Raw genomic sequence first — 10,422 nt, 5'->3', positions numbered from 1 at the left:
ATTCAAATATTGAAAGTCCCTCTCTTGACACACGGCGCGCGCTGATTGGGCGCCGGAGAAGCACGGGTGAGAGGAGCAATCGCGCGCTTGTTGATGCGGTGGCGCCCTCTCTTGCGTTGAACCAGATCTGAGCAATTTGCACGCCCTATTTCTTCCAGTTTGGGGTAGTGGCAGGGGTAAACGCAAGCACAGTGCAGTGCCCGCGCTTCGCCCTGGGGGCTCGTCCTCGATTATCAACGAGGCCCTGGCAACAGGTAAGTATATCTTTTCTTGCTTCGACGGATCACCCGACTTGATCAGACTTAGCGTCGAGAGAGCTGGTGGGTACATGAGTGTAACATAGTGCTGCCAACCTGCGAAGCCAATTCACCTCTAGCTGGGGTGGAGAAATTCCTTAGATTTCCCTAGATTTTTGCTGAATAAGGTATTAGATGTTTTGTTCTCAGGTAATGTGTTTAGCGGTATACCAACAGCTTCTGCTTGACGATTGCTGAAGCGGAAAGGGAGCATTCTACTAATCTTCAAATCAGTAGTTCGCAAGCATGAGTGTGAATTGGGGACCCCTTGCGGGCTTGCAAAAGGGGTGGGGGACCCCACGATGAACTATGTTCACCCGTTTCATAATGTCAAACAATTTGCGCATGCAGCTAAAGTCTCCAACATACTTACCAATGTCCGCCTTTTGTGTCTGAATTTTATGCCGATGTGTGGTATTCTCTAACAATTTGCTTTTGCAGCTTAAAGTCGCCAAAACACCTACATGCGGCATTTTGTGTGTCTGGCTTTTTTGCATTACTGGCGTGCTGTGCAAAATAGCCAACGTAAAGCTTCTGCTACGCAAAAAAATATAAACATGTTATGCAGCGAAGCCAGCGTTTTGCCAACAAGGTTTGGCAAAAAAGGAGAAAAAATGGGGGGGAGGGGTTGCTGGAGGGGAAGAGTTTCGAAAAGGGCTTCACGGACCCCTGAAATGCCCACGCGGGCCCCCTGGGGTCCGCGGAAAACCACTGCTTTAAATCATGTTAGTTTTTGAACCGGCATTATCCATTATACGCTTTTCTTTTAGTACGCGTTACGTTCTAGCTTGACATGAGACGACGACGACAGGAGACGCCGACAGCCCGAGCCCCGAAGGGGCTTCGCCCCGCCCCCCTCCAAAAAAAATTATCTGTTTCCTAATACCAGTGGCGTAGCTAATTATTTCGGGAGGAGGGTTGCGCAAATGCAACAATAGTGCCTCCGATTACACACACACGCGCGCACGCACACACATACACACACACACAGTTCTAGGAAGTCATCAGTACATTTCATACGTTTCCTCAAAAGAAAGAGAACGAAGCATCTATGAGAATTCTTTTCCAAAAATTTTGGGGGACGGGTCGAACCCCCCTCTAAATACCCCCTCTTCTGGCTACGCCACTGCCCAACTTACCAAACGCTAAAACGCAAACTAAAGTCGGAATGTACGTCGATCAACAGGATTGTGATTTTGTTCTGTATCGATGCGAATAATAATTTAGTATTATATAAGCCATTGACGATTTGCAGAACTAGAGCCACTAGATCGGTTTAGCGTAGCTTATTTAGTGGCTCTATGCAGAACTACTTGTCTGCACCCTCGCTGTTTGTGCGATAACAAACGGAGTTACGCCTTGCTGCCAAAGCGGAATTATTCCAGCACATCGGGAAAAAAAAGAAAGCTATTTTTGCGATGAGCGGGACGACACAAAATGAAGGTGACGTTCGAGCGCACGTGCTTCTGGTCTTGGCCTTTATTTATCATTTCGCAGGATAAAAACTACCGCGATAAAGTCGGCAACAGCAGAGAAAGCCGATGACACAAGCATTGTTGGTTCTTGTTTAGAGAATTTATAATCTGCGCCCATCTCTGTTTTCCCTCTTAGTCATCTAGTGCTCCCGTATTTGGAGGTGCACGGAATTTGGTCTCATGAACCCGAAAGTGCAGCTTTCAGCGAAAGTGCTGTTATATTCTTGTTATTGCCTGAAACCCCTCCCTGTCAGTTCAGTGTACTGCTTTATAATGTGTCAGAAGTTTCACCCACTAGCATTCTTTCCTGTGTACCCCCCTTACTCCATGCTCCGTAATAGAGCCTGTAAGGTATTTTTAAATAAAAAATAAATAAATAACAACTTGGTGCTAACACTCACTAAATTCGTTTATTGCAAAACGGCCATTCGTGTCTTATTGACAGGCTCCATACTTCGCAGGTCGGCGAAATATTTCGTCGCTCAAGTGCGGATGCAAATAGCTAAACTGCGATACATTGAATTTAATCATAGAACTGCGGAACATAGAACATTTTGTACATGGGACAAAAATTTTACTCACTTAAATTCGAAGATGGACATTGCAAATGTAAAAAAAAAAGCAAGGTAAACTGTTACAAGCCCGAAAAAACCACTTTCGTTTGTCTGTCACTTTTGGATCAGCCGTAATTTCCCGTTTAAAAAGCACAGTATTTTGTTTGTTTGGTGTCCGAAAAAATATTTCATATTTTCGGTCGCTTTTGCAGCACCCTTACTTTGCGTTTTTATTTTTCTAAAAAACCCGGAACTCCACTGAACGCTCTATTTACTTTTAGGTATTGTTATTTTCTGGGAAAATGTGATGCTGATGAGTCAGGTGAAGTTGTCACGCACGTAGTGCGCGCAGAACAACCTATTTACAGTTGTTTATCCAGAGCGACTGGCCTTTACAAACAGCGAAGACCGCTGGCCTGAACTTAAGCTGTATGCGCGGCCAGCGGACCTTTCCTATGCAGCGGCTTTTCCGGAGTGACGAGCTGCTCTCAGCTGAGTCATTTAACCGCGCCGGAAGATCAACATACGCAACGCTAAGATCAACGTCCCCCCGCGACGCTCTTTAGCAGACGTTGTCGTCTGCTAAAAAAACCCGCTATCATCATCACCACGGCGCTCCTGGAAACGCCTCCGCCTGGCGCCAACGCCGGCCGTCGCCACGCCGGCGCTGCAGTCGCTTTCTCCGCGGCGTGCACTCCCACGCGGCGCACGGCGCGCTGAAAAACGTTACGCAAAACAAGAAAAACAGAGCCCAGGCGTGGGTTGCGTGGGTTCACCGGGCGGCCAACGCAGGGCACGGCTGGCGGCGCACGCACAAGCAGACGCCGCCGGACTCGAGCGGAGCGCCGTCATCGCGTGGCCGGAGTGCGGGCTTCTTCGTCGCCGTTAGTCACCGGCAACGACGCGCTTCGAGCCGCAGGACTCCAAGCTCGCACATCAGCCATGTCGGCCGACGGAAGCGAGCCCCGAATCACGATCAGCGTCCACACCACGACGGGAGGCCGCATGCAACTGCAACTACAGCCCCAGTGCACGGTCGCCTCGCTGAAGAGGACTTTGTCGGCGCGGCTTCGTCTGGCCAAGGACCGAATGGTGCTCCTGCACCGCAACAGGTCAGTACTTCCTCCACCGACGCTGCTCGTGACCGTGCGATAACGCTGCCGCCGACAAGCTTTCCGGTTTTTGCCCGTTTTTTCGCTGCCCGGGCCGGTGTGCTTTCTGGTTGGCTTTCTCGTGCGCCGCTTCTGAAGACAAAGCCAAACCGTCGCGCAGTGCGCGCATTTAAACCGTTTTTTTCCGCAACCTCACGGTCCGTGCCTTCGGCAGTGATCGTAGCTGCCTAATTGCCCGTTCCCCCATCCGCTCTGCGCCGAGGTTGCTCGTCGAAGGACGCGCTTAGCAAGACGCTACTGTTGGCACCATTTCCATTCGCCCAAGCTAGCGCGCAACGAAATTGGCGCTCGGCGTTAACCTTATTTAGTAAAAGAAGTGCGTGATTTGCTATTGCATTACGAGAGGCAAGCTGAAGCCGCCCGCCCCCGCTTCCCGGAATGAATATCGCTTGGGCGAAACCGAATACCTCGCGAACGGGCCGTCTATTCACCGACGCGAGTATCCCACGTCTAAGCCGCCCACGCTACTTGGCTGAGCTCCGACCCCCGTCGTTGGCACCCGTATAGAACGAAAGCTGCTGAAGCGTGGTTGCAGGTCCCTCGTGCGCTTTTTTGTGCGCTTCAGGAGTTCTTGGCTGCGCGGCAGGGGCTGCGAACGCAGTGCGAGGCGCGCGAAACAAAAGATAGACGACAAAATAACCGCGGATATGAGAACGTTGACTTCGGTTCGCGTTATGTCGAGGGCGGGTTCGGGGAGGGTCGCTTGCCCGTCGCACGTGCGGAGATAAAAACTTGAGGTGCAACGGGGCCTGACAGGATGTCGGGGTCGACTGCAGACGACACCGTCAGACCAGCAGCGGTCTGACCGCAGGCGAATGACTCGTGACCCGTTCTCGCTGAGAGATTGCGCTGAAAAGGAAACAGGATATCGTTCGTTTTGCGTCTAGTCGCGAGCGTTGTTTGCGCGCGCAGTCGCGCTTCAAAATATCAGCGCAGTTTTGAATGATATGGAAGTGAAACAAGCACTATCGCTATCCGAAACACATCAAGATAGTCCGGGTGTAATTTTGTGTCGCCCGTGGTAAAATGGTGTAGGAAATTAGGAATTTGACGCATGTAGCTTTAGGAGACGTCCGTGGGGCGATTGTTTATTACCAGTTCGCTGCATTGTCAATCACTTGCAACAAAAAAACGTAGTACCTTGCAGTTTTATTTTTGTTTCGGAGCACGTGCCTTCCAGCATCAACATCCGCCACGAGTTAAGTGGATATCCCGTTTCCCACTCGTCAATCCAACCAACAAGCCCAAGCCCGTCGTCCCCCCAAACGGAAACGTTCCTCTGCTTCGCCCGTCGTCTGTTCAGAATCAGCGTAGCAGAACGGGGCCTTCTGCCGCCGCCTACATGATTCCGTGCGACGAGAGAGCCCTGCCGCTCGCATACCGGTCCTGGCCGTCGTGCGTTCCTAGCCCCCCCACCGCATGCCAGCCTACCTCCGTGCGAACGCACACCGCCCACGGCACTGCCGCCGCCGCTGCGCTGTTCCCCGAATCTCACGCTCCTGCCTATCTGTGGGTGGCTTGCGTGGGAAACCCCCTTCTCACCCCCGCCGCGCCACCGCGCACCACCGCCGTCTCCTCCCTCAAGGACCGTGGCGTTTTGTGCCACGGGGGGAACTCCCACGCTTACATAAACGAGCGGCTGCCGGCGAGCCAAAACCGTGCGCGCCGACGACTTCGCTTGGCCCGCTGATGTGCATTTTTGTTGCTTACTAAAGCGCTCGCGCTATCAATTTCGCGTGGCTAGTGCTTGTTCGACACGACCACCCTGAACCACCTGAACCCCCCTCGGGAAAGGACTCCTCACACCCTGCTGGCTTACACGGATACTGTCCTCGGCTTTGGATCTGGTTTCGTCTAGTTTCTACGAACGCGCGCTGTGGGGTTTTTGTGTCGTCTGCTGCGCCCATATCGTCTGCTCGCGCTCGGCTTCTTTGCCCTCCGACCTGGGAACCATCCGACGCTACTGCGCTGCTGCACTCCCGCCATTTTGTTGTTCATTTTTTGTTTTGTTGAGAGTGGAGAACTTTGATCGGCGGCCTTAGCCTGCTGGGTCACGAGGCCACGGCGTCCTTCGCGGGGATCGGACCCGGGGCTGACGCACGGCCGGTCGCTAGGCAGCGGCGGATGCCTGGGGCGCTTCGGTCGCCTGCTGCTTCTGCGTGGGTGTGCCGGAAAGCGGCGTCCCGTTTGTTGAGCGGAACGGCGGCTGCTGTAGCAGACGACACTCTCATCCCCGATCTTCTGGGTTGCAGTGCAAAGGGGGCGGCAGTTATCTCGGAGATGGCCGCTTTTGCGCTTTTTTTTTTTTCCAGTGAAAGCAAGAAAATGGTACCCAGAGAGGAATTTTCCTCCCCAATTCAGAAACAGTTTAGTAGAGCTAGTGGGCTGGGTGTCACTGGCTAGACTGACCTTATCTTATCTGCTCGCTCGCGAAGCTGCGAATTCGCCAAAGGTCATGATAAACGGAGGCGTTGCTTTGAGCTGGTAATTATGTTAGCTGCGGAAGAGAATCCACTTATTTGTCCCCCTTTTAATCATACTCCCTTCCTGTGCTAGGAGTTCGGAGTTGACATTAACGAGTTCTGTGCGGCCTTACGCGCCGCTCCTACCGTTTAATTTGTCACGAACTAAGTGACACTCTCTTGCTTTTGCAATGTTTCCTCTTTCTTTGTTTATCTTGCAATCGGATAATATTATTCTGTAAGTCAGTCAACTCATGGTGAAAAACTGTTGGGAAAGCCTGTCGGCTAGCCCACCGAAGGAAAAAGTACAGATGAAATGTTAAGTCATTGCGACAACCCTAATTTTCGTAGACGAAGATTAAGGAAGCTATTGTTCGCAGAGCTTGGGAAGTTGCTTAAGCTTTGCACTGCGTTGTTACAAAGTGGGCAGTAGAATAAAAGGGTATAATCTAGTGGTATGGTAACTTCCGAGCATTGCTTCCCAACATTACCGATGGACTGCTTTAGTGTGCGTGTGTAAGAGGGGGGCGGGGCTCTTGAATTTCCCGCCATTTTAATTTCCGCGAATATCTGCTGCCTAACTTGTGCGTGTCATGCGAAAATGTAAGAAAAGAAGTCTAGAATAGCAGACACAAAAGAAAAAAGTCTAGAAACGTGGATGCGCGAAGTTGTCCGCTCGAAATGTCAGCGTACATGGCCGGAAGTATCAGTATCGTGTTCGCAGCTTGCAAAATTTGTTTGCTGGAGTTCCGCAAAGGGGCAACGTTGCATTTGATCTACAATTCGTCGAATCATTTTGGTTCACGCGCCCTCAATCTTTTAGAAGGGAATTATTGGCGCTCGAAGTTTTGTCTGTAGGGGAGAGCAAGCAGCGTTTTGGAATGTGACAGGGCTAATTGAGTCACCGGCTTCGCGTGGGCGACACAGCAAAGTAGAAAAACAAAAATGCCCCGGGAAAAGTCGCTTGGCCGGAATGTCATTGGGTTACTCACGTCTCAACGTAGTTGCTGGACGAACGCATTCCTAAAAAAAAATGTCAATTAGAGGAAGTACATTACGTCGTCTGCTGCAGTTGAGCAGTTTGGAATCCGGCGGCCAGGCGCATAAAAAGAAAAAAGAAATCGCAGTTGACCTTTAGCGCAAACAGCGTTCGAGTGCGTGGAATGCGAAAATATACCTCCCGGGCAAGCCAGCCAACAAGCCGGTATTCCTGGCACGCTACGCGGAGGTTCTATAAATTCGTTATCTGTCCTCAATGCTAGCTAGCACTGGTGCATAAATCTTCTGCCAGTACTCGCATGGGCGTGTGTCATATGTGATTATGTGGGCGGATGTCTGGAGAGATATGCATGTGCGTTTTTGTTTTTTTCGCGTTGTCTACAAGCCACGATGAACCTTTCTTTCATATCGTGGACTTTGAATCGTCGCGAAACTTGAGAAATAGTTAGCTAATGTAAACGCTTTAAATTCCCGACTAGTTTTTATTTTTTGTGCGTTTGTGCAAATACAAAACAGAGTTCCGATCGACGGCGTAAACGCCGCGATCGATGCAAAGGCTTCAGTGTAATATCGGTGGAACGTGTCGGATTTTCATGCTTTTTCAACGACCTATGTTATCCGTGTTATTGCTTTTGCGGCTTTTGAACCCGCATAACACGACGAACAATAGCGATCGACTCATACGCGACAAAAATCTGCGAGAATATATCGGGTCTTCGCCAAAATGCCGCTGCTCGATCGTTTACCGAGCGGCTATGTATAGACAGTCGTGTCGCGCACTTCGTGCGCATGCGCGAAAAGCTTGTGCCGTCGCCTGCTGCACAAAGTATTTGTGAGACTGAGCAGACGACGATAGTATCTTATATAGCCGGGTTAACCCGTGCCGTGTTGTTCCTCGCTGGGTCTTTACCGCAAAGCGCGTTTTATGAAACGTCACCTTAAAAAAAAAAAGGTGAACATCCGTACACCGTCAGTTCTGCGCTTTTGCAAGCAAACGGGTTCACAGGCAGTATGAATTTGGTTTTGATGCTGCTATAACATTTACGTGACCCCGAAGAAGATTAACATCGCGTCAATGCGGTTAACGCTTGTCTGCCAGCCATTTGTGTGCAATGCGACGGTAGGCGTAGCCGACAAGTGGTGGCAAAGCAGCGATGCGCGAAAGCCAATTTCGCGGGCTTCGCGATAAATCGCTGTTCCTTCGTTTCGCGCCGTATTCAGCGGTAGAGCCGGGGTGAAAAAGTAATTTTGTGTGAGCACTGGTTTTGTTGGTTGTTGTGGTTTATCAACCTCCGGATTTCAAAGCACAGTAAACCCGTGTTCTTACAACATAAACGCCTTATTCGAAATGTTTCACGGTCCTCGCTGTAGTACATCGTCATCATCATCATCATCATACTGCTCAGGTCCACTGCAGGACGAAGGCCTCTCCCATTGACCTCCAACCGCCCCTAAGAAAATCGTTAATGTAAACGCTGAATCAAAATGCAAAGTAAACGGCGCAAAAAAAGAACACCAACCCAAAACAAAAGTAAATAGATGAACGCCACAGCGCGAAAGAGTACATATCGAGAGACACTTGCTCTATAATGCTGGTTGCAAATGTCTAGGCAACGAAAGAACCGTTTCTTTCGAACGAACGCCGCGAACACAATAAAACGCTTTGTTGGTGGCAAAAAAGTTTTATATTCAGTAAGCCCTCGCCACGTCGGAAAGACCTCGGGAGAAAGTGCCGGCTTCGTGTAAGCGGTATAATTCGTTAAAAGCGGATATGGTTTGCTTTCCCCGCACTGCTGTTTGGGGTTGTGAAAAACTTCGAAAAAGCGAGAATCGGAATATAGCTATTTCGTTATATCGACGGTTGACTGCACTTCCGCTGTGACATATCTGCGTGTTGGCAATAGGGGGCTAAACGTTTCGAAAGTACAGTTGCTCGACCTTTTGTGACCGTATGACCAATCTCAAATGGAATTTGGTCGGAGAGCCGCCATTGAGAAGCAGTAGAGGGAGTGACAGAAGGTTTTGTTTGACGGATGGCTGTCGCTGTCTAGGCATCTGATTGATATACAGCTCACATCTGGATAAAAAGAAAAGAAAAAAAGAAAGGGGCTACAGCATCTCGACGGTCATGTGCGATACGCCGCGGATGAGTGATCGATCAAACGGCTTGTTTTTTAATATTCATTAAGCATATTTGGCGTTGATTTTGGGGGTATTCCGTCATTTGAGGCCGCATTGCGCTGTTGGTTTCGACGGGGAACGTGTAACTGTATCGTTGGAATGCGAATGCACTGGAATAATTAACACCACGTACGTTTGTCCGCAGAAATAAATCTTGAGACGCGCGGAGTTTGAGCTGTTTTAAAGGAGCCATGAAGACAAAACACAAGTGTGGGGTCATTAAAACGACTGACTTCCGTGCTTAGGTAGTTTCTGTTTCTTTTCTGAAGACCACCCGTACCCCATCATTTGGTGTATACTTCCCCACAAAACTCTTAGTTCTCAAGCAACCTGCTCTATAGGCCTCAAAAAGCAAAGCACTGCCCTTGTAATTATCGTAGAAATTTTCCTTTCTGATGTCCGATTTCTCGGCCCTGTACATCTCTAACGACGTTTTAGCTTCCTTTTTTTTTCTCCGTTTGTTAATTTCTATCTGCCTTGCCTCTTTTTCGGTTACCTTGGCTGTCTTTTGGTTATCTTTGGTTACCTTGGCTGGTTACCGTGGTAACGATGATGATTGATGATGATTGCTATTGGTTTCCCCTTTGAAGCGGGGTGATGACATGTCATCTTGCCAAAAAGGACTAATATAACCATGTTTTACACTCTTGGTTTAATACTAGCGCTGCTTAGGGCAGGCACTAAAGCTTATTAGGCACGAAATACTTTCTTTTCCCTGTTACAGGTGGTAACTGTCCTAGGCAATATTCCCCTCTCTGTTTTTCGTCCACCAGCATTCTAATCTTCTTTTCGTCCCCTCGACAGCCTTGAAGTTAACGTCCTCTGTGATACCGTTAAATCCTAGGGCTTCTGGAAGCCCAATATTCCCTTCATGTAGATTTGGATGGAAGTTGCCACTGTGCTTCATCACAGCAGCCGGATGTTACTCCGCGCGGCGCAAGTAGTGCGTTACTGGGAATATTTTGAACACGGCACGAGTCGTTTCCGTGATTTTTTTACTTAATATGCTTATAAACGACTTCAGCGACGACAAACAAAACTACGTGAGGGAAGGCAGACGATATCACGCATTCATAGCAACCTCATTTCAAAACGCGCGCGCCCCTTGACATTCGGGTCCGTCGCTATTTCCGTTCTTAACTTGTTCCCGGAGTACGGAGGCGTACCTTACCGCATTTTCGAAACCGACACCGATGTCGCAACGGCTGGCGGACGCAGTAACGAACTTTCAAAATTAATTGGGTCGGGAAGTGGGAAGCGTAGCGCCGTAATTCCGGCTTGAT

At 49.6% G+C, this 10,422-nt stretch overlaps 1 protein-coding gene across 1 annotated transcript in view; it reads left to right on the top strand.

Annotated features, from left to right (window-relative positions):
* The first annotated feature begins 3,062 nt into the window (after positions 1-3,062).
* Positions 3,063-10,422, top strand: part of Stx (ubiquitin-like domain-containing protein stuxnet) — a 51,259-nt gene continuing 43,899 nt past the window's right edge. Inside the window, exon 1 of the mRNA XM_077693557.1 lies at positions 3,063-3,437. Coding sequence (XP_077549683.1) covers positions 3,268-3,437 — 170 coding nt within the window. The 5' untranslated portion in view covers positions 3,063-3,267. The remainder of the gene's footprint in view (positions 3,438-10,422) is intronic.

The sequence above is a fragment of the Haemaphysalis longicornis genome, unplaced genomic scaffold (assembly GCF_048455015.1).
Source record: "Haemaphysalis longicornis isolate Haplotype H1 unplaced genomic scaffold, Haemaphysalis longicornis Haplotype H1 scaffold_12, whole genome shotgun sequence".
NCBI classification, from domain to species: domain Eukaryota; kingdom Metazoa; phylum Arthropoda; class Arachnida; order Ixodida; family Ixodidae; genus Haemaphysalis; species Haemaphysalis longicornis.
Note: the sequence above shows the minus strand (reverse complement) of the source record. Positions and strands in the feature narration are given on the sequence as shown.